The sequence below is a fragment of the Chionomys nivalis genome, chromosome 3, assembly GCF_950005125.1.
Source record: "Chionomys nivalis chromosome 3, mChiNiv1.1, whole genome shotgun sequence".
Lineage (NCBI taxonomy): Eukaryota > Metazoa > Chordata > Mammalia > Rodentia > Cricetidae > Chionomys > Chionomys nivalis.
The window spans coordinates 73616755-73640723 of NC_080088.1; the positions used below are offsets into that span (position 1 = coordinate 73616755).

At 48.0% G+C, this 23969-nt stretch overlaps 1 protein-coding gene across 1 annotated transcript; it reads left to right on the forward strand.

The window, feature by feature from the left end:
* The first annotated feature begins 16210 nt into the window (after nucleotides 1-16210).
* On the forward strand, nucleotides 16211-20627 carry LOC130871309 (cytochrome P450 2J5-like). The gene is made up of 5 exons (XM_057764664.1): nucleotides 16211-16375; nucleotides 16708-16849; nucleotides 17573-17760; nucleotides 20179-20320; nucleotides 20419-20627. The coding sequence occupies exons 1-5, from the start codon at nucleotides 16211-16213 to the stop codon at nucleotides 20625-20627; spliced, it is 846 nt and encodes a 281-aa protein (XP_057620647.1).
* The last annotated feature ends 3342 nt before the right edge of the window (nucleotides 20628-23969 follow it).

A 23969-nucleotide genomic window follows, 5' to 3' on the forward strand; every position in this document is an offset into this window, starting at 1 on the left:
ATGCCATGTAGCCACCACTAGGGACAGATGAGACGGAACCTTGCCGGTAAGCCACAGCCATGTGGTGATACAGAGATTAATAGAAATGGGTTAAATTAGATGCAAGAGCTAGCCAATAAGAAGCCAGAGCTAATAGGTCAAGCAGTGATTTAATTAATCCAGTTTCTGTGTGGTTATTTTGGGGCTGAGCAGCCGGGAACAAACAAGCAGCCTCTTACAACAATATACCACCTAGGGCTGGAGAGATGGCTCAGAGGTTAAGAGCACTGACTGCTTTTCCAGAGGTCCTGAGTTCAATTCCCAGCAACCACATGATGGCTCACAACCATCTGTAATGAGATCTGGCGCCCTCTTTTGGTGTGGGGGAAGCAGAATGTTGTATACATAATAAATAAATAAAAAACAAAACAAAAAAAACAATATACTACCTATCAATGTTAAATCAATATCAGATAAACAATAAATAGACCAATAACCTCTAGAGAAGTAGAAGCAGTAATTAAGTCTCCCAACCAAAAAAGGTCCAGGTCCAGATAAGTTTAGCAAAAAATTATATTAGACATATAAAGAAGTATTAATGCCAATAATACACAAAATATTCTGCAAAATAGAAACAGAAGCCAGGCATGGTAGCTCAAGCCTTTAATCCTAGCACTTGGGAGGTAGAAGCAGGTGGACCTCTGAGTTCAAGGCCAACCTAGTGTAGTCGGACTTTTTTGTCAGGACCATTGGCTTACCAATAATGACATGGAGACTTACTAATTGACCAATATCTTAGGCTTATTTCTAACTAGCTCTTATAACATAAATTAACCCATATCTTTTAATCTGTGTTCTTTTGTGTGGCTTGGTTGTCTTTACTCTGTAGTGCTATGCTGCTTCTTCCACATCTCCTGGTGTCTCCGCCTTCTTTTCAGCATCCTCTAGGCCTGGAAATTCTGCCTACCTATTGGCAGTTCAGCTTTTTATTAAACCAATTTGAGTGACATATCTTCACAGTTTACAGAAATATTGCTGCACAACAGCCTTTTCTACAGAGTGACTTCCAGGACAGCCAGGGCTACATAGAGAAACCATGCCTCGAAAAGTAAAAACTACAAAAAGAAACAGAAGGAACATTGGCTAACTCATCAGTTACCCTGATACCTACCACACAAAGACCCAACCCCAACCCCCCAAAATACGTACTGGTTTTCTTTGTAAACATAGATGCAAATTTTCTCAATAAAATACTTCCAAACTGAATACAAGAACACATTAAAAGCTGGATGGTGGTGGCGCACACCTTTAATCTCAGCACTTGGGAGGCAGAGACAAACACATCTCTGTGAGTTCAAGGCTGGCTTGGTCTACAGAGCTAGTTCCAGGACAGGCAGGACTACACAAAGAAACCCTGTCATGGGGGAAGGGGCATCATCCAGCGTGATCAAATAGGCTTCATTCCAGAAATGCAAGGTTGGTTCAGAATAAAGTGGTAAATGTAATCAACCATGTAAATAGATTGAATGACAAAATCCACATGATCATCTCAGATGCACAAGAGACTTTTGACAAAAATCCAACACCACTTATGATAAAAGTTCTGGAGAGTCTGGGGATACAAGGGACATACCTCAACATAATAAAAGCAGTTTGCAGCAAGCCCACAGGTAACATCAATCTAAATGAAGAGAAACTTAAAAATATATCCACTAAGGAATGTATTCTCTCCCCATGCCTATTCAATATAATGCTTGAAGTCTTAGCTAGAGCAATAAGACAACTGCCAGAGATCAAAGGTGTTAGAAATTAGAAAGGAAGAAGTCAAAGTATCCTTATTTATGGATAATACAATTTTATAGATAAATGACCCTAAAAACTCCACCAGTAAACTTCTATAGCAGATAAACACTTTCAGCAAGGATACAAAATTAACATAGAAAATCAGTAGTCTTCCTATATACAGATGACAGGCAGAGAAATCAGAGAAATAGTACCCTTTACAATAGCCTCAATATATGTGCGTGTGCGCACCCCCCCACACACACACGAATAACTCTAACCAAGCAAGTGAAAGACTTGTATAATAAATCTTTAAGACACTGAAGAAAGAAATTGAAGAAGATATCAGAAGACAGAAAGATCTCCCATGCTCATGGATTGTAAAAATGACCATCCTACCAAAAACAATCTACAGATTCAGTGCAATTCCCATCAAAATTCCAACATGATTCACAAAATTCAAAGGGCAATTTTCACCTTCATATGGAAACACACACACAGTGGATAGCTAAACTATCTTCAATAATAAAATTACTGCTGGAGGCATTACCATCCTCAATCTCAAGTTGTATTATGGTCCTTTAGTAATAAAAACAGCATAGTATTGATATAAAAACATACACATTGATCAGTGATATCTAATCAAAGCCCCAGATATAAATCCACACACCTATAGATACTTAAGTTTTGACAAAGAAGACAGAATATACACTAGGAAAAAGACAGCATCCTCAACAAATTGTGCTGGTCAAACTTGATGAGTACATGTAGAAGATGAATAATAGATCCATGTTTATCACCCTGCATAAAACTCAACTTTAGATGGATGAAGGACTTCAACATAAGGCTAGATACCCAGATCCGATAGAAGAGAAGTCGAGTTGATGCCTACCTAGATCCTTCACCCTTGCTGACTAGTGTTCATGGTACTGGAAGACACTTGGTATGTTATCAGGGAACAAAGGTAAATACCAACCCAGCTTCAAACTCTTTGACCTACGATGGTGACCTGCCTGAATGATAAACTGGTGAAATATTGGCACAGACATCGTGAGTCAACTATCCATTGTCTGATTGGATTTGAGGCTCACTCCATGAGATGGAATCTATGCCTGGCACTTTTTGGCTGACCAAGAATCTGAGACTGGATAGGGACCCAGGGGATAGCCAAATATTACTGTTTTGCAAAAGGAACACAACATAAAATGACTTCTAATGACATTCTGCTATACTCAAAGATCTGTCTTACTCAGCCATCATCAGAGAAGCTTCTGCAGTAGAAGGGATGAAATACAAAGACCAACAACTGGATAGTGCCCAGAGTAAGAAACCTTGGAACACTCTATCCTAACTGAGATGTCTCCATCAAATCTCTCTCCTCAGGTCCCAGGGAATTCTATGGAAAAGGAAGCAGAAAGATTGTAAGAGCCAGTGGGGATGAAAGAAACCAAGGAAGCAGGATAGATGCACATATAAACTCACAGAGACTTTGGCATCGTGCACAGGGCCTGTACAGGTGTAACCCAGATGGGGTCCCAGGGCAGAGAAAGGAATTAGGCACAAATCCCCATCACTAACCCAGAGGCGATTTCCAGCTGACATCTGCTCCAAAGGGATACCGTTGGGTACACAAACCACACTTAAAGGCAGGCCCCATGCTCAGCAGTAGGTGGCCAACACAAAATGAAGTCTGGTGTTTTTGGAGGGTGTTTATCTGTGCAGTACTATAGGACAAAGGTGAACATAGTGCTTTGTCTGGACTTTCCTTCTTAATATTACTTTGCATATATATTATGATTTCTGATTTTGTGTTATGGGATTTCTGTGTGTGAGAGTGTGTGTCTCTGTATGTGTTTCTTGTGATTTTTTTGTTTGGCTCTGTTTTCTCTGTTTATTTTGTCCTATTCTGGGTTTGTTGTTGTTTCCTGTTTGTTTTCAAATGAGAAAAAGAAAGGGTGTGGAGTTGGTGGGTGGGGAAGTGGGGGAGGAACTGGGAGGAATTGGGGGAGGGGACTCTATGAGCAGAACACATTGTATAAAAAACTATTTTTAATAAAAAAAAGTATAAAAATAAATATATAAAAATAAATAATCACTGTCTTGAAACTGAGAACTTGCTACTATGGCTCAAGTTAAAAATTCAGTGCTGCCCTCTTCTGGCATACAGGCATATATGCAGACAGAACACTATATATAATAAATACATAAAATCTTAAAAAAAAAAAAAGCTGGGCGGTGGTGGCACTTGGGAGGCAGAGGCAGGTGGATCTCTGTGAGTTCGAGGGCAGCCTGGTCTACAAGAGCTAGTTCCAGGACAGGCTCCAAAACCACAGAGAAACCCTGTCTCGAAAAACCAAAAAAAAAAAAAAAAAAATTCAGTGCTTGGGTAGATGTGGCAGTGCCCCTCTCCAGTCCCAGCTCTTGGGAGTCCGAGGCAAGAGCATTTCAAGTTACAGGCCAGCTTGGCTACTTAGGAGACCCCATTTCAAGGGACGAAAATCAAAATTGTAACATTTGTTTTTGTTGTGTATTGTTTTTTACTCTTTGGGTCTTTTACTATTCTGGCTTTGGGGGGGCGCCACCCGGCTCTCAAACAAATCACACATGGAAGGTTATTCTTAGTTATGAATGCCCAGCCTTAGTTTGTATAAAAAACTATATTTAATAAAAATTAAAAGTATAAAAAATAAATATATAAAAATAATGTTTCTTGCCAGTTTTTCTTAAATTATCCCATCTTTGGCCTTGGGGCTTTTATCTTTCTCTATTCCTGTATACATTTTCTTTCCTTCTTCGTGTCTGGCTGTGTAGCAGGTGGCTTGGAGGTGGCTGGCCTCCAAAGTTCTCCTCCTTTTGTTCCCCTGTAGCTCTTTCTCTTCCTCCTTTCTCCTTCTGTTTATTCTCTGCCTGCCAACTCCGCCTGGCCTTGCTCCTGCCTTGCTATTGGCCAGCCAGCTCTTATTAGACCATCAGGTGTTTTAGACAGGCACAGTAACACAGCTTCACAGAGTTAAGCAAATACAGCATAAACAAAAATCACACTTTAAAATAATATTCTCCAACAGTTTCTTTTGGGGGGGGAGTGGGAGTTTTGTTTGTTTGTTTAGGTTAGGTTTGGTTTTTCAAGACAAGGTTTCTCTGTGTAGCCCTTGCTGTCCTGGAACTCATTGTGCAGATCCGGCTTGCCTTGAACTCACAGAAATATGGCTGTCTCTGCCTTTGCCTCCTGAGTGCCATCACGGCCAGGCTAATTGTCACATTTCAAACGCTCATTTTACAGATAGCCTGTGACTCCCGTGTTACATGGCGCAGATGTGGAACCTCTCTGTCACTACAAAAGCGCTGCTCACAGCACTGGTCTAGACCAAAACCACTGTTGCTAGGCACTGTGTTCCTCCAACATCAGAGGGTGCCTCTTCAAATGCTGCTTGTTGCTATAGTTTACGCCCACTTTCTTCTGATTCGTTCTCTCCTCTCTTGGCCCCTCCTACCTCACTCCTGCTTCATTCTATGGAAGAAAGTACTTTTCTGGCTTCTATATCTGTATCCTCTTCAGTACAGGGGCAAACCTTTAGATGTGAGTATGGCTTCTCATAGTACTGCCCCTCACTAGCTGCCGAAGGACCCACTGGGCATGTCCCACATACCAGGCACCACAACAGTACTCTTTGCGTTAGTGGTGCCACTGACCTAGTCTTCCTGACTGGCAGCCCTCTGCTCACTTCCAAATCCCTGGACCCTTTCAGAAGGGCATATCACTAGGTATCACACATGCCAGGAACACGTACCACTGAGCTAATCCATAATACTCTGCTCCATACGCAGCCACTTCCAGGTACTGTATGTCATCAATATTTGTAACATGAGAAGCTTGCTTGTTGGGGTTTATGCCCTGCCCAGTTCCCACAGCCGGTAAGCCCCAAAGAAAATCACACAGAGAGTCTGCATTAATTATAAACTGATTGGCCCATTAACTCTTGTCTTATACTAACCCACTTTTCTTATCTATGTTAGCCACATGGCTCAGTACCTTTTCAGAAGGTCAGGTCACATCCTGCTTCTTTGGTGGTCTGGGCAGGACTGCGAAGAATGGGCTTCCTCCTTCCCAGAATTCTCCTGTTCTCCTCGTCCTGCCTCTACTTTCTGTCTGGTTGACCTGTCTATACTTCCTGCCTGGCCAATCAGTGTTTATTTAAAACATGATTAACAGAATACAGACAATTTTCCCGCACCAACTATTATCACTCTTACCCTTTCCCTGTCTCCTCCCTGACTAAGGTCCTCTCTCTTCCTTTTCCGTATTACAGTTACAGCCTCTGAACTGTCTCAGAGTCCTGAACCATCAGATAAACTGTAAGGGAAAAAAATGCAGGTTGATCAGGGATTTTACCCTCACAAAAAAATGTTGTTTATTTATTTCAGTTTTTTGAGACTGAGTTTCTCTGTGTTACAGCTTTGATGACCAGGCTGTCCTGGAACTCACAGGGTTCACCTTTACATTTGAGTTGTTTGTTTTGTTTGCATGTTTGTTTTGATACAGCGTCCACTGGGTAGCCTTGGCTGGCTCAGAGCCTGCTGCGTGAAACCAGGTTGGCCTTGAACTCGTAGACATCAGCCTGTCTCAATTCCTGAGTACTGAGATTAAAGACACAGCTCCATTCCTGGCTGAATTTGATATATTTCAAGGCAGTTCCTACCCTGTTTCTAAGTACAGTAGGCTGTCGGTGTAACGGTAGACCCAGGCTCTCTCAGTCACCCATGATCTGTGATCTCTGCTCCTGTAGGCGTAGGTGAACCGAGGCCACTTTCCTAACCTCTACACTAGAAGTTCCCAGTGGATCCTCTGTACTGGGTTTGTAGATCTGGAAAGGGAGTGAAATATTGAGCAGAACATGTCTGGGCCTGACCTGGAGATCGTACGCAGCAACCTGTGGAGGTTCTGCTGACAAATCTGTGTAAACCCTGTGTGGTAACCCCTGTCCTGAGCATTTTGGAGCTGACCGATTAAAGTTTCTCAACTATTTTACAAGTGTGACTTAAGTGGCATAAAACCTGATGAAGACGCTGTGTCAGGCGGTCTTTCCAGCAGATGGTGAAGCCCATGGAAGTCATGTCTGAACAGCCTGACCCTGAAGTCCTGCTCTTTATCTTGTGATGTCACCCAGGGCTTGACTAGGTGTTAGCTACAGTTTCGTCTGCTTCTACACATGACTGATGTTAGCATATATAACCTGCAAAGCCTGGATTTTGCTGAGGTCGTGTAAGGTCAGATCTGTGCTGAAGTCACTTTCAGGTCCCAGGAAGGAGAATAGGGGTCCCCTTTTCCCATGGATTGTTTTCTGTACCCAGAATTTTTCTCTGGCCTGGGCACAGCATCACCCTTGGTTCAGGTGATATCTCTTCCTCCCTCTCAGGTGACTCAGCTTGGCAGAGCTTAGTCAGCTGCTGCCCAGATTGAGAATAGGGTCCCCACAGCTCTGTGACAGCATCTTCTGGAAGGGGAGCCCCATCACCCAGTCGAGACAGGCCCAGCTTCGTCTAAGTAGACCTGTGGACACAAAATACTTGGGGTGAATATACTGACTGCGTAGAACAGTTGGTTTCTAGGTTTGGGGACATGGGTCTGGCCCATTTTTATGCCCTTGACAGAATCTAGCAAGTTACTCTCCCGGAGCCATTCTGACCTCTGTTGAGAACTGTGTCCTTTGCTCCACCCCCACTGGGCTTCCCTCCAGCCCTCAGGACCCTCAGCTGCCTAACTTCTTGTTCCACCACTTTCTTCTCTCCTAGTTTCCCAGTACTTGGACCCCCTAGTATGTCCCCTCCCCGAAAAATATTAATTGAAAAAAATTATCAAACATCTAATAAGTGCCAGGCAACTGTTTGGCAGTGGAGACGAAAACACCTCTGTGGCCATCCCTCCCCACACGAGTGGAGAATGCAGGGCTGGGCCAGCCATGTACCATTTATACTGGCATTTGTATTTAGGCAAAGCAATGTTTGCCAGGAGGTGGGGTGCACTCCTTTAATCACAGCACTTGGGAGGCAGAGGCAGGTGAATCAGAGTTTGAGGCTGATCTAGTCTATAGAGCGAGTTCCAAGACAGCCAGGGCTATACAGAGAAACACTGTCTTGAGAGAGAGAAGCAACGATACCTTGGGAAGAGCTACACTATCCCCCATTCCTGCATTCACATCCTACCCCGAGACCACCACTCCTGAATTATGCTGTCCAAACAGGAAGTCATCATTGCTTTGCCCCTGTATTTGCCATAGGCTCCACTGATCCTGTGTCTAGCACATGGTAGTTCAGTCCATTTTCAGAATCTGATTCTAGACCAGAAGAGGGTTTCAGATATCCTGAAGCCAGAGTTAGGGGCAGTTGTGAGCAACCTAATATGGGTGCTGGGATTTGAACTCAGATCCTCTGAGTAAGTACTCGTAACTGCTGAGCCATCTCTCCGGCCCCCAAGCCCCGGAATTCTCCAACAGCAGAAGCACTGTGGGTAGGACTGACTGTGGTTGGGGAGGCAATTTTATTTTGAGCCCTGAGTTCATACACCTTGGTGCATAGCATGTTGGAGAAGTTTTTTGTTGTTCTGGCTCCCTTTTCTCCAGAGTGAGTTTGGCATCCCAGTGAGACACCCTGGAGATTCTCACCACTGAGTCAGGGCAGGCTGGTCGGCTTCACAGCATGTCCCCGAACTACACAACTGGACACTGAGTGTCGGTGTTGTCGTGCCGATGAGTGTGAGAGAGGGAAAGAGAGCACTGTCAATAAAGTTCACAAACCAAATACTGTCTGAGTTTGTCCTTTCTTCAGTTAGGACTCCTCAGGTCTCCAACCCTTCTCCAGAAATGACTTCTCTCCTCTGGAGACTTCACCATCAGAGGGGTCAGTCCCCTTGTATTTGTTCTTGGAACTCATAAGAAGCACTGGAATAGCTCCTCTTTGTGTGGGTGAGGGATCAGTTCAGGCATCTCTGTCTACCTCTCTGCCTTTGGGGCACCTCTGTTGATCCTCTTTGTGCTTAGTGGGGACATGGATTGGGGGCCTCTACAGTGAGAGACAGACTCCGCTGCCATCATGGTTGAGGCTGTAATCTTCCATATCTGCTCTTATCTAATGTCATGGAAATGGACCTTGGTTGACCAAGTCTGTAGGCAGAGAGGAAAGAGTGGTCATCCCCAGGCCCTGTATCTTCCGGCAGCGGGAGAGAGATTCCGGATGCAGCTACTCACAGGAGGGATTGTCTAATGGTGGCAGCCTGGGAGAGTCTGATCTTCTGTGGCTGAATTAGAACCTCACAAGCATGGCAGGCTCTGGGCTCCTCTACGTCTCCTCTTTACCATTAGGAGCTGGTTCTGGGCCTCCTCTGCCCCAGCTGCAAGAAGCCATGAAGAGAGAACACTGAATTGGAGACAGAAGACCTGGGTTTGAATTACGAAATTCCCACCTTGTGCAAGTGACTTCACCTTGCTGAGTTTAAACAGAAGTGCAACATCCTTCCCAGTCCTCTGGGTAGAAGTCGCTTAGAAGTGTGTGTGGATGCCTCAGAGAGGGCATCTTGGTTTATTACAAGACTTTAGAGGAACGGCATGGGAAGCAGTCTGAGTTTTGTCCATTCTCGTTGCAGAATTCTAAAAAGAAAATAGTCCCATGGCCTGGGTGGCAATGCTAGCTAAGAGTCTACCAATGGCCTGGCACAACTTGCTGGCAGCTATACCTATGTGAGCCACATGCTACATGGAGATCCCTTTAAAAGAGAACCTTATGGCCACTGCTCAGTCACTGAAGATGAGTAATAAAGACGTTTGTTCCTGGGGGCCTCCATGTCCCTGTTGCCTGCCGTCTCTGAAATATGGTGGCCCAGTATACTGGGTGTGTCTCAGAGACTGAGTCCTGGCTCAGCAGCCAGAGCACTGTAACCCTTGGGCAAGGGAGGGAAGAAGCCTGCCACAGGTCAACACACTAGGGAGGGTTGGGTTGCCATGTTTCCCACCAGCCAGAACACTGTAACCCTTGGGCAAGGGAGGGAGGAAGCCTGCCACAGGTCAACACACTAGAGAGGGTTGGGCGGACATGTTTCCCATTAGGGTGATAGGTTTACTACCTTAAAGAGAAGCCTTTAAATGTTATATCTGACTTGAGAAGGTGCTGAGGAACATGCCTGTTCCACACAACTGGAGAGGGAGCCCAGGTAGAGCATGCAGACTTATGACAGAGCCATCTTCATATGTCACTTCTGTCCTTGGAGCCCAGTCATTGCTTCAGCTGCTGCACGAACATCTTCATTATACCAAAGCTTCTGACGAAACTCTGATATCCTTCAGCAGTCCCCCCGTGACACCCTAGACTGTCAGCGAAAGGTTCGATTGAATGCTGGCACTATGTACTGTGCCATGACAAGATTGAGAACAGGTCTTGGGATCAAAGAGTTCTCATTGCAGTAGGGACAGGAGGAGGCTGTCACATGAAAGGATTGTCATGTACTCATGTAGAACAGTACAGCGAGGGACAGGGACTCATGGACTACCAAGTCCTTCCACAGTAAAAACCAAGCAACTTCTGACAAATCCAAAGAAAGGGAAACTTGATGCTATCCATCCTTAGAGCTAGCCACATTGTAAAAACCTGGGGTGGACAGGCAAGGTTGCCAGAGCCAGGAGATCAGCCCCGAGTGAGGCCAGGGGTACTGTGGGAGACATGCAGTGTGGGGAAGTGGTGCTAAGCTGATGAATGTTCTACTTTCTTCCAGAAGTCTCTTCCTTGTTTTGTTTTTAGAAAAGGGATTTAGTATGTAGCTCATGGTAGTCTCCAGCTCACAATCCTGCCTCAATGAAATTGCCTGGCATGAGTGCAAAGGAAGCATGAAACACTCAACAAACCCGCTTAGGAGTTTATTAGAGGAGATGTGTACAGGCCTGGTGAAGTTAGTGTGCAGAAATAGAGGGCTGGAGATGGAGCGTCCAGCTTTTAAAGGCTGCCTAGCACATGTGCACAGGGGGATGATGTAGCTACGTCATACACAGATGATGGAGCTCATGCCAGGGTTTACGTAGCTGCACCATATGTAGGCGATGCAACCATGCTGCCTTTTAAGGTCCCCGGGGTGGCTAGGTGTTTTTGCCTGAGGGTCCACAACTCATATGCGCGGCCCTGGAACCCAGAAGTGCCAGCCGTGCTGGTTGGCTAAAATCATAACACTCAGCCTCCCAAGTTCAGTCGCTGAAGACCTGTAGTCTTTTGAGAAACATCTCCGCAAAGGGAAGCAGGACTTGTTAGTGGGAAGGCGGCTTAGTCCCTGGATCATAGCGTTAACTGTTTGTTACAGTGTTTCAACCCCTCACTGCCTTAGCTCAGCTCCCAGGAGACCAGCAAGTTAAACACTGTTTGACATCCAGTCAAGAACCTGGGGCCAGAACCCCCAGAAGTGGAGATGCCAGGGAAGTCCTGGGTACCGGAAGCTGATTGGGTTTGTCTATCTAAGTCTACCCATCTGAAGAACTTTAGCTCCCCCCTAGTTTGGCCTCCTGACCTTTTGAAAATTGTCGCACAAAGTCTGTCATGGTAGTCCTGCTTGTAATCCAAGCACCTGGGAAGTGGAAGCAGACAGATCAGGGGTTCAAGGCCTGCTTCAACCATTTAGAGTTTGAGACCACTCTAGATTACATACACCGTCTAGGAAAACAATGTAGCAAAGCTGGACACAGTAGTACACACACTTTTAATTCCATCACTTGTGTGGTGGAAACAGGGTTATCTTCCACTGTGTAGCAAATTTGAGAGCAGCCTAGGTTACCTTCAATTCCTTCTCCAACAAAACAAAACAAAACAAAACAAAACAAAACAAAACAAAACAAAACACGTTAATCAGAGAAGCTCCTCTTCCCAATTCTCCCATGTCATGGGCAGCAGCTGATGCAAAGGCTACTGACTGGCCAGAGTGCTAAGAGTATGTGACTGGTGAGTGCCCAGCCCTGATGTGACATCTGTACCAGGCCCTTACCCAGAAAGGCCCAGGGAACATCATAGAAGAGAGGGTGGAAACGTTTCAGGAGCCAGAGTGCTGTGATCCGCTGTCTTCTAGCCATGCAAGGCTGTTGTTGCTTCAGGAGCCAGAGTGCTGTGAACCGCTGTCTTCTAGACATGCAAGGCTGTTGTTGCTTCAGGAGCCAGAGTGCTGTGAACCACTGTCTTCTAGACATGCAAGGCTGTTGCAATCATGAACTCACCGCCGCTGTGGTTTCCTGGGCACAATCAAGCTGTTCCCTCAGTGGCGGCTGATGGCTGCTGGGAAGGAGAATCATATTGTGGGGGGTGTGATCACCGACAGGTTGCCCATGCTCCAGAGTCTGTCTCCTGCCCACACATATGAGCATCACTAGGTGGACCCAGTAGGTTAATCAAAACATCATCTTTAAAAGGACATGATGTTGTTTGGGGGATGTGTTTGGGGGTACCAGGAGGAGTTGGAAGGTGAGAATAGGGGTAGTTATGTTATTTTTTTAAAAAGTATGTATTTATGACATTCTCAAGAAAAATGTAACAGTAACAATAGAAATATAGCAAAACACTAGGCTTACCCTAACATTTGGCATGTTTAAATGCGTGATTCAGAGGCACTGAGTGCATTCGTATCATTGTGTGGCCACCACCACGGCTCATCCCCAAAACTCTTTCATCTTCTCGGGCCAAAGCCTGGAGTGAGAGGAACTCCCGCTGTGCTAACCTTTGATCTGTGGATGCCCTGCCCTGTCCATGCCGCTGCCAATAGTCTCTGGACTAACAGAGCCTCCTTTTCCCAACTGGAGGGTGGCACTGTTCTGTGGCTGGGCTCTGGTGTGACAGCTCTGAGGGGGAGTTAGCTAACGCGAGTGGACATCTCCACCCCACATGAAAAACTGAGGCAAGGGGACCCCCGAAGTCTACTCCCAGCACAGTCAACAAATAAACAAAGACTCTGGAACTTTTGAAATCCTGGACAGTGAAGGACCCGTGCTGAGCAGAGGGCAGAGCAGGTGGAGACAGGCAGGGGAGAGAGATTCAGAACCTCTGTGCACCTGGGTGAAGAACAGGCCCAAAAGCCCAGCTTTAATTACATCCTGATGGAGCAGTTTGTCCCCAGAGGAGATGCCATCATTCATAGTTACTGCTTCCCTCCTTCCGGCTAATGTAGTCTGTTAACAGACCGTTTGGCTAGAGGCTGAGTGGAGCCTCCCCAAGATGGAGCTCTATGGGACAGCAGCAGGGCTGGTTGCAACTTGCCCCCCACTGCAGCCCTGCGCCCTGCCAAGCGACATGGCTCCTGTGTGGGTAGTGTGACTGAGTGGATTGACTCTGCTGATTTGCCTCCCATTACCAAGCGGCCTGAGAGCATAAAAACCAGAGAAGACGGCAGTAAGGTGGCCTGATTCATGACTGGGGAGCAAAGGGAAGAGGCCGAGGCGTAGGACTGCAGACATGTTCTCCCTGTTCAGTGGCTTAGCTTTCCTGGCTGCTTCCTTCCTGGTCCTGAAGCTTGCCACCTTCTGCTGGAAAAGGAGCCACCTTCCTCCTGGCCCCTTCCCTCTCCCCCTCCTGGGGAATTTATGGCAGCTAAACTTTCAGTTGCATCCAGAGACACTCTTTCAGGTATGGAGAAGGACCTCAAGTGTGAAGCCCTAAAGGGATAGACAGGAAACCTTTGTCTTCTCAGCCTAGGGACACTGGAGGTAGAAGGAAGAATTAGGGCCAAATGTGAGAAGGAGGAGATCCTAGTCTTGTCACTCTCAGTGCTGAAGCCTTGAGCCTCTGTGTCCTCACCTGCCAAATGCAGGGGCATACCGAGCTCGTATGGAAGTGGGCTGGGAGAATGGGGAGCTCAGGCACAGGAGAAGCCCATCCAAGAAATTCTGGCTGTTTACGGCATGTACAATACTAGAGCACACCCGTTCCTAGGACTGGTGGGGTGTGAGTGCTGACCTCCGACTCCAGGGAGTCTGTACCCTGGGCTGGTTCCTGAGGAGTGGGTAAGTGCTCTGAGGAGGTATCCTGGAAGTTGAGCGTTGGGTGCAGGAAGGCAGGGATTGCTGCCAAGAGGGCGATCCCTGCAAGTAAGGCCTGTGCTGCCTGGTCTCTCCACAGCTGGCTCAGACTCATGGCAGTGTGTTCACCGTGTGGTTGGGCTCCACACCCGTTGTAGTGCTGAGTGGCTTCCAGGCGGTGAAGGAAGCACTGGTCTCCAACTCAGAACAGTTCTCGGGGAGGCCTCTCACCCCATTCTTCCGAGACCTGTTTGGAGAAAAAGGTGAGTCTGCCCTTGCGGGGAGGGAGGGAGGGGTAGGCTGTATGGAAGGGCACTTGACTGAAGCTGTACATCACTGCATTCAAGAGGGCTGTTACCAGGGAGACGTACTCAAACCTTCTGTGTGAGGGGCGATGTTAAACAGGCCTACATCCCAGCCCAGCTTAGCTCCTCCCTGGCTTCATGGCCTTGAGTGCACCTCTTCCTGCTCAGACCCTCTTGTGTTTGCTCATCATAGTTAGGAAACTGTTCTCCTTCCCCGGGTGTTGGAGAATACGCCGTCCAGAATACCCGAGAGAGCCCACGACTGTGCCATCTCAGAAGGGGCCTTGTCCCTCCTGTCCTCCCCTTATGCCTCTTTGTCTCTTTCCTCCTTTATTTCCTCCTTCACTTCTGGGGGGACTTGGGCAGAACAGACTGGAGAGCTGGGGACAGGCATATCGGAGCCCACCCTCAGAGCCCTAGACTCACTGGCTACTACCCCACAATCCCCCTCTTCTCTTGGTCAGAGCAGCAGCCCCCCGCAGCTTAAGGTTATTGAGGGTCTGCTCTCAAGGCCTGTTGGAGCTGCCTAAGGGATGGGAGTGGGGCTGGTGACTGCTCTCTCTCCCTCCCTGGGCCCAGGAGTTATCTGCAGCAACGGGCAGACGTGGCGGCAACAGAGGCGCTTTTGTCTGAAGACTCTTCGAGAGCTGGGCCTTGGCAAGCAGGTGCTGGAGTTGCAGCTGCAACGTGAGGCAGCAGAACTGGCTAAGGTGTTCAACCAGGAGCAGGGTATGAGCAAGTGGGGCTATCCCTGTGCGCCCCCACACTCATACACACCATTGCAGAGGCTTGTGTGTGTGTGTGTGTGCAGGGTGTGTGTCCATACATGGTGTGTGTGTGTATGTTGTGTGTATGTTGTATCCCTGAAGCCTAAGAACATTACTAGTGGATTTGACTGTAAGTTTCCCCAAGGTGAGTGGTGGACACAGACCTAAGAATACTTAAGTAAGCCTAACAGTGGTGGCGCTTGGAGTCAGAGTCAGGTGGATCTCCATGAATTCAAGGTCAGCCTGGTCTACAAAGCGAGTTGCAGGACAGGCAGGGCCGTTACAGAGAAACCCTGTCTCAAAGAATGCCTGAGTAAGTGGAAAGGCAGGTGTGTTCTCCATCAGCACCTAGGGCCGGTCATCCTGGCAGCCTTGGGCACATGTTGATTTTCCTTCCAGACTTTCATAAGCCACAACCCTTCCTTCCCTGTGTGGAACCAATACTCACCCTGTCAGGCCTCAAAAGACTTAAGTTCTCCCTGAAATCTGGGTGGTGGTGCGCGCCTTTCATCCCAGCACCCGGGAGGCAGAGGCAGGCAGACCTCTTGAGTTTGAGGCCAGCCTGGTCTACAGAGTGAGTTCCAGGACAGCCAGGGCTGCACAGAGAAACCCTGTCTTGGGGGAGAAAAACACAGCTAGTTCCCATCCCACCTTCTTCCCAGCAGTGACAGGTCTGCCCCTTATTAAGGGTCTAATCAGCCTTTCACAGTGTCTTTCATAGAGCATGGCCCACAGAAGGTATTGAGGAGCACCTGACAGGCGCTTGAAGGAGGAATGAGAAAGAATTAAGTAAAGAAACAGAAGTGTTTGAGGCTGGATGAACGCTGAAGCGGAGCTCTCTGTGGCTTTTCACACTGAGCCCTGTCCCTCTCCTCACAGGTAGACCCTTTGACCCCCAGGTCCCTATTGTCCGATCTACAACAAGAGTCATCGGGGCCCTGGTGTTTGGCCATCACTTCCTCTTGGAGGAGCCCATCTTCCTGGAACTAATTCAAGCCATCAACCTTGGCCTAGCCTTTGCCAGCACTATTTGGCGCCGGGTAATTGGCTTTGGGGGAGGCTGGTATGCAGGCCATGGAATGTCTGGATCCAAGTCAGGCAGGAGCCTCAGCCAGGGTCTGGCTGGGAGGGTAAACATAGGCAGGAGGCGTGGCAGGGTCTGACTCTGGGTTCCGCAGGCTCTCATTTCTGTCTAGACAATTTGGGGCTCTCCACATAAAAGGCAGCCCTGAGCTTTTAAGTCAGAAGCCTAGCCCATTTTGGAGGTACCAGTGCAGTGCTCAGCTGTCCTAACACGGGACTGGTGCCTGAGCAGACCCTGAGTGGACCATTCTCTCTGTAGCTATACGACATGTTTCCCTGGGCCCTCTGCTACCTCTCGGGGCCCCACCAGAAGATATTTCGGTACCGTGAGGCTGTGAGGGGCTTCATCCGCCATGAAATCATCAGACACAAGCTCAGGGCCCCGGAGGCCCCCAAGGACTTCCTCAGCTGCTACCTGTCACAGATCACCAAGGTTAGCCTGGGCTCCTGGTTTGTCCCTCCTTTCTCAGCCATGAGCTCTATTTCTCATGTTTGACTCGTGCAAACTTTTGGGGACCTTGAAACTTGGGTTAAGAAAGGGTCTTTCTAGACCAGAGCTGGCTTCTCTGCAGATGAGACGCCATGAAGCAGAGGGTGTAGCTGGAGGGGGCAGAACTCCACCTCAGTCCTCTACTGAAGCCAATCTAGTCCCAGTACTCAGACCGTCCAAGGGGTCCCACCCTCAAGAAGCTCTGGTCCTATAAATATTGGGACACATCAGACCTTAGAAAGACGCCAGGGCTGCACCTTCTCCAACCCCACCAGACCATGGATGACCCCGTCTCCACGTTCAACGAGGAGAACCTGATACAAGTGGTGATTGACCTGTTTCTGGGAGGCACCGACACCACGGCCACCACACTGCACTGGGCACTCATATACCTGGTCCATCACAGAGTCATCCAGGGTAGGGTGCCCTAAGTTATGTCCCACCTAACTTCCCTAGTCTGTTAGTCCCAATGGAGGCTTTTGGCTTCAGGCACCATGCCCCCATCACTCTGTTCTGTGGCCATGGGGGAGGGTCCTGTTCTCATCTCTGTTGCACAGGGTTCAGGCACCATGCCCCTCCCCATCACTCCGTTCTGTGGTCATGGGGGAGGGTCCTGTTCTCATCCCTTGTCGCACAGAGATCATTGACAGATCTGACACAGCATCAGATGTGAGGGATTTCAGTTGCCAGCCTGTGACTTGCTGCATGACCAAGGGAGCTCATTCTACCTCTCAGAACTGTTGTAACCGGGGAAGCGTTGCTCCACTCACTCAGTGATGATTCAGCACCCACTAAGTCCAGGCTTTGGGTTAACATTAAGATTACAGTTGTGAGGAACGAACGTAGCTGGAGTTCTCCAAGGAACAAACCAAGCTATAATCAGCTATGAGGGCAAAAGTACCTGCCCTGTGGAGCCTTGGTTTCGTCACATGTCAAATGAAGACAACAGTTCTTAGGCTGTGGGACTTACATCCGGGGCCTCTCCCATGGAACAGCTGGTAGTGGGGTGGGGGTATGACCTAGGGCTGTGGACTTGAGCAGCTCTCTCTGGGTGGAAAACCGGATCGAGGTGTGCAGTGGGATGGGGAGGGAGGCTGGGCCTCAGGCGCCTTCCCAAGACCCTCACTGAGCCATCCACAGAGAGAGTGCAGCAGGAGCTGGACGAGGTGCTGGGCGCTTCGCAGGCCATCAGCTATGAGGATCGAGAGCGACTGCCCTACACCCGCGCTGTCCTCCACGAGGTGCAGCGACTTAGCAGTGTTGTGGCTGTGGGTGCTGTGCGCCAGTGTGTGACTTCCACCTGGGTACACGGCTACTATGTGCCCAAGGTAAGTGTCTGCAATGGGACCATGCCAGACCCAGCACCTGCAGGAAGCACACCTGCCCAGCACAGCCACTTGCTGCAGTTTCTGTCACCCTGACAACTGGCAGTCACTCGGTCACTGGTGGCATTTGGGATATAACTACGATAAGATGCGGTCATTGATAATCTTGAAGTTCCCTGTGGTTCAGGGGTAATTTTTCTTTCTAGTGCTTGTGGTCCACACATATTTTATGTAGTTCTACCCTGTACAGGGCCTTAGGTTTAATAACCAACCACATCAAATAAACCAACCAATAAAAGTTAGTAGTACATACCTGGAACTCAGGAAACAGAGGCAGAACATCAGGAGTTCAAGGTCATTTTTAGCTACATAGTCAGGGCCAGGCTAGACTACATGAGATCCTGTCTCAAAACCCAAAACTAGGGACTGGGGTGATGGTTCTGTGCATCTTGATCTTGCAGAGGACCCTGGTCATCAGTGAGGGAAAGTCAAGGCATCTGAGAGAACTGGTAATTCTACCCAGTCAGGAGCAGAGAGTAATGAACCAATCAAAGTTAGTGCCCAGCTTGCTTTTTCTACCCTTACAAAGGCCTGGGTCCCTTGCCTAGGTATGGTGCTACCTTACCCACTGTGAGTCGGTCTAGCCACCTCAGTTAGCATAACCAGAAAAATCCCCCACAGCCAAGCTTGAGGCCCAGCTACCAGGCGATTCTAGATTTTGGTGAATTGACAGTTACCACTATCAACATGCTGATTCAATAACTGAGGGACAGTTAACAGCAACGGGTCCACCACAGTGGACCTTCCAGGTGTCTCTGCTCAGACAGTCTGCGTGATGGTAAACTTCAAACTGCCATTTACCCAGGACAGGCTAGAACAGTCCTCAGGAGGCAGATGGGTCTGCAACCTGGGGGAAAGGCATGCTGGTCTTTTATGTGTGGATATGGGGTGTTCTGACCCAGCTCCACCAACCAAGATCAGTCCGTGCTTTGCATGGCACTACATGCAATTTGGGATGGCATCTATGAGAGACCGTAGCCTCTTTGCAGATGTCTCCTTCACCCAAAGGAGGTTCTTAGGAACTGTTGAGCTGGGCTAGAAAGGCTTAGGCCCACAATCCAAAGGACAGGGACTGACGACTTGACTGAAGTGTGACTTGGAGGTAGAGTGCATGTGAATGAAACCTTAGGTGTATTTCCCAGCACCACAGGGAGGGAGCAGGGGTCCTAATGCATCTGGCTATGACCCGGGGACATTTCCAGTCCTGTAATGGGGGAATGTGCCGCTCACCCCGGTACTGGTGGAAGCACACGCCTCCCCAACACCGCCATGTAAAGCCACAGGGTGACCAGATCTGGGTGTCCTATTGGTCCAGATGGCTAGAGTCTGGCCTGTGCCCTCAGCCCAGGTAGTGCAGCAATCTCAGCAATAGCGCACATCTGTTGGAAGTCTTTGCATGGCTCCCCTTCTGTGTTCTGCGTCAGTTTTTGCTTGTGACGCAGACTTCAAATTCTTCAGAAGTTTTTGTTTTGCTTTGGTTTTAAACTTAAAGCTCTCTTTGTCAAAACCAAGAATCCTGATGTCAGTCTCTTGGTGTCCGTGGGATACCGGCCTAGTTCTATGGAATTGATAAAGCACTCACAGGGTAGGAAGCCTTCACCCGAATACTGAAGCTGAGTATCCAAAGACTTAGGGCCATAACTAACCCTCATTCTTCTTTGCTTGGACCTTTTCATTGCCTCCCTTCTCGCTCCTCCCACTCTCCTTCCTTGCTGTGCTGGGACTCCAGGGTTAAACTCAGGCCCTTGTGCTAGACAAGCGCTGGATCACTGAGCTATGTCCCTAGCTGCTAATGGTGTTTCTCTTTAGCCCAGGGCCGGCCTGGGAAGGACTGGAGGTTCCTGGGGCTGAGGCCTTTGGCCCTTTCTGTTCCCACTGGCTCAGTGTGGTTGTCTTTTCAGTCACACATTCATTTCACTCGTGAGACAGAGTGGGCACTGAGGTTAGGGCTGCAGGGTAGGTAAGGCTTAGAAGTAAGGCTGTGGCTAGTGTCAAGGTGAGGACATATTTGATGGAGGAAGGTCACATGGTTGTCCCGGTCACGTTTCCATCTCTGGCGTGACATTTTCTCTTTCCAACACTTGATCTTTCTCCCCTATCCCCCCAGCCCCCTACCTTTTCATTCTCTCCACTCTTCCTTTCCCCCATTGTGGGCTGCCATGAATCCAGAGGAATGAGACTCAGCTCCGTATTGGCTGTGTGCCTGGAGGGAGAGCCACTGAGGGTCTGCCTGCTAGATCTCCCTGGGTCCTCGGCACCCTGGCCACCCCTACCCATACACTGGAATTACTTTAGCCCCAGGCCAAAGCTGGGAAGTGGTGAGTCTGAGCCTCCGTGAGCTACACCAGTTCTTCTCTGCAGGGGACCATCATCTTGCCTAATTTGGCCTCTGTGCTATATGACCCCGAGTGCTGGGAGACCCCTCAGCAATTCAACCCTGGCCACTTCCTCGACAAGGATGGAAACTTTGTGACCAATGAGGCCTTCCTGCCCTTCTCTGCAGGTATTAAGCACAGAGCTGGGGCTTGGAGTGGTAGATGGGAACATAATTGGGACAGAAACAGTCCCCTGCTGCCCTCTGACCTTTCCCTCTGCTTCCAGGGCATCGGGTGTGTCCTGGAGAGCAGCTTGCTCGAATGGAGCTCTTCCTGATGTTTGCCACCCTCCTCAGGACCTTCCAGTTTCAGCTACCAGAAGGGAGCCAGGGCCTCAGACTGGACTATGTCTTTGGGGGGACACTGCAGCCTCAACCCCAGAAGATTTGCGCAGTGCTTCGCCTGAGCAGCCTCCCTAGGGAGGAGGGTCCATAGTCACTAGGAGTAAGCAGACCTGCCACTCCAGCCCCCAACAACGCTCTCAGCCCTGCAAAATCAGACAACAGGAAGAAGTGGGTTTTCACCTAGCTCAGCTGCCCACAGTCTCACACTGATCCGATGGTAATCCCAGCAAATGGACTTGGCAGGGGTCCAGCACCAGGAACTAACTGGGCATGGGGGTTCAGTTCTTAGAGTAAGATAATTATGTTTTGGCAGAGGAGGATTTTGTAGCATTTGGTAAGGCTTGATACTGAATCAGTTCACATAGATCATTTGGAGGAAGTCAAGTGGCTCAATGTAGCCAAGTAGATTCTAAGGGAAAGGCTTTCCCACAATACTATAAATAGTAGAGCAGGAAAACGCTGGGGAGTGGTAACTGGTGGGGGTGGGATGGGGCGGGGTGTGGGGGGGCACACAGTGTTCTTTGTCCTCTTCCTGCTCTCTTTGGACTAGAGGGAAGAAGTACCTATATATGTTGTCTAGATAACTGTTCCCTTCAAATTGTCCATCAAGGACCCTGGATCTACTTTCCTTGAAACAACCCCAGTGCTTTGAAATATTATGTCTCCAAACAAATCTCATTAAAAAGAGAATTACTTGCATGAAATGGATATTAAAATAAAAATGAGAAACCCCACAACACACCTTCTAGAATTGCTAAAAACAAAACTCTGACAATCCTAGGAACTAAATGCAAAGAACTAAAAGCATTGCTAGTGATGACTGCAGTGCTCACACTGCTGGTGATTGCTGCAGCGCCCACACTGCTGGTGTGACTGCTGCAGAGCTCACGCTGCTGGTGGTGGTTGCAGCACCCACACTGCTGGTGATGGTTGCAGTGTTCACACTGCTGGTGACTACTGCAGTGCCCACACTGCTGGCGACTGCTACAGAGCTCACGCACTGCTGGTGAGCTGTCAAATGGCAAAATTGTGGTGGAAAAGAATTTGGCTGTTCTTCGAGGGAAAAAAAAAAGCACTGCACAACAACACTGAACATCCCAGGCCTTAGCATTTTTATCGAATGGCACTAAAACTATGTTTGGATAAATGTGAATTGTTTGATTCCATTTCTATGCTACTTTTTGAAAAAGTAAAACAGATAAATAATTTTAAAAAGGATAAGTGGTTGCCAAGGTGGTTTAGGAGTAGGGTTGACTATTAAACAATACATGAGTGGAGGCTGGAGAGATAAATTAGTGGTTAAGAGAAAGACAGTACTGAGGTTCCTTCATCTTGTAATCTTGCTGAGACCATTTCAGGTTTGGATCGAATTTGATCTCCTTGATGGAGAATGCCCTGGAAAATTATCAAACTCTATTCTGAGAACCCGAGTTAACTCGTTTTTGTTTTGATAAACTGCCTGCTTCAGCAGACCCCCTTCCAGCCAACTGCTTATCTTAGCTTCTGTCAAACTACTCGCTTCTGCACACTCCCCCTGAGGAGGTTTTTGCTTTCAACAACCAGTGCTCTGGACACTCAGGGCTACACCTGCATCCCTGAATACCTGAGTGTAGTCCCAGCCAGCTGGAATGAAGACTTTCAGTTGTCTATAAACTGTGTCTGAGTGGTCTTCTCTGATGGACTCCTCATATCAACCGATCTTCCCGGGGGACCCAGGCTTGATTCCCAGCACTCACATGGTGGCTCACAAGCACCTGGAACTGCAGTTCCAGGGATTGATATCCTTTTCTGACTTCCAGCATCAAGTACCTGTAACTCCAGTTCCAGAGACTCTGATGTCCTTTTCTGACCTCCAGCACTAAGCATGCACATGGTGGCTCACAAGCACCTGTAATTGCAGTTCCAGGGACTCTGATGTCCTTTTCTGACCTCCAGCACCAAGCATGCACCTGGTGCGCAGACATGCATGCAGGCAAACTTATACATAAAATAAATAAACATAAAATAATTTTTTAAATGAGGGAATTTTCAGGATGATGGGAATGTACTGGCAAGACACTGGGGGTGTAGGAGGAGCACACTGTTTTCTGTTCTTTCCTGACCCCTTCTGACCAGAGTGCATATATTTTTTAATTTTTCTTTTTGTTTTTTTCCTCTCTTTCTCTTTCTTTTCTTTCTTTCTTTCTTTCTTTCTTTCTTTCTTTCTTTCTTTCTTTCTTTCTTTCTTTCTTTCTTTCTTCTTTGAGAAAGAGATTTATTTGGGAAGGAGGAATCCAGGAGAGTGGCTGCCTCTGCCAGGGAGGGATTAAGGGCAGCTCCCTTTTTGGTTTTTCAAGACAGGGTTTCCCAGTGTAGCCCTGGCTGTCCTGGAACTCTCTGGAGACCTCGCTGGCCTCAAACTCAAGAGATCTGCCTACCTCCGCCTGCCAAGTGCTGGAATTAAAGCTGTATGCCACAACGTTCCATCCAGAGGGTATATATCTTTTAAAAAACAACAACAAACAAACTTTGGGGTGGCAATATTTACCTCTCTTTTCACATTCTTTAAAAGATGTGAGGGTCAGGGTGTAGCTCAGTGGTAGAGTACTTGTCTGGCATGTGCTAGATTCTCGTTTCTATCCTTAGCACTGCAATAAATAAAATATAAAAGATGCTGCTGTTGTAAGGTGCTGTTGTCAGAACCAAACCTCTAGCATCTGTATGAGATCACCTGTGCCTACTTTCCAGAGTCCATCTGAGTACATGGTTGACCAGATCTCAACTTTACGTTGTAAGCAACAGAGCGGGGGGAAAATCACGCCATGGTGGTAGTGGGGTTCATTGTGAGACTTGGACATGGCCAGGACTGTTTGCAAAAGAACTGAAAAGAGTGGGATGGGGAAACCTTACAGTTACATGGAGAACAAACGGATGTTTAGGAGGAGGGAAGCCTGTGAACTGCCTTTACTTCTGGCACTTGGGGGGCAGAGGCTGGAGATCTCTGTAAGGAGGCTAGCCTGGTTTAAACAGTTAGTGCCAGGCCAGCCAGGGCCACACAGTGAGACCCTCACTACAAAATAAGAACATCAAATTAATAAAATTGTAATGTCTTCTTGAAGAACTGCTCACTTCAACAGCATGGTTAACTTCTTATCTCTTCTGACAAAATTTGAAGTCTTGGGGAAGGTGACACTTGCTTGTCTCCTACATCCATTTACTTGGACCCTTCCCATCTTTGACCTGAGGGTTGTGTGTCTTTGACGGTGAGGTACATTTCCTGGAGGCAACACATGGAGGGATTCTGGTTTGGTTTCATAGTCTCAAAGTATCTTTTGATTGGGAAACTCAACCATTAATATTCAGCTGTGCACAGAGCAGCAGCAGGGTAGTCAAGAAGAGTTCCAGTGAGGGCCCACATCGACAGTGTGGGAGAAACCAGAGGCCTTGAGCCAGA

Bases quoted from the DNA above. Each gene is read 5' to 3' on its own strand.
- LOC130871309 (XM_057764664.1), top strand. From the start codon at position 16,211: ATGTTTCCCTGGGCCCTCTGCTACCTCTCGGGGCCCCACCAGAAGATA. The intron at 17,761-20,178 runs GTAAGTGTCTGC...TCTTCTCTGCAG, and splicing joins ACGGCTACTATGTGCCCAAG to GGGACCATCATCTTGCCTAA. The intron at 20,321-20,418 runs GTATTAAGCACA...CTCTGCTTCCAG, and splicing joins CTTCCTGCCCTTCTCTGCAG to GGCATCGGGTGTGTCCTGGA.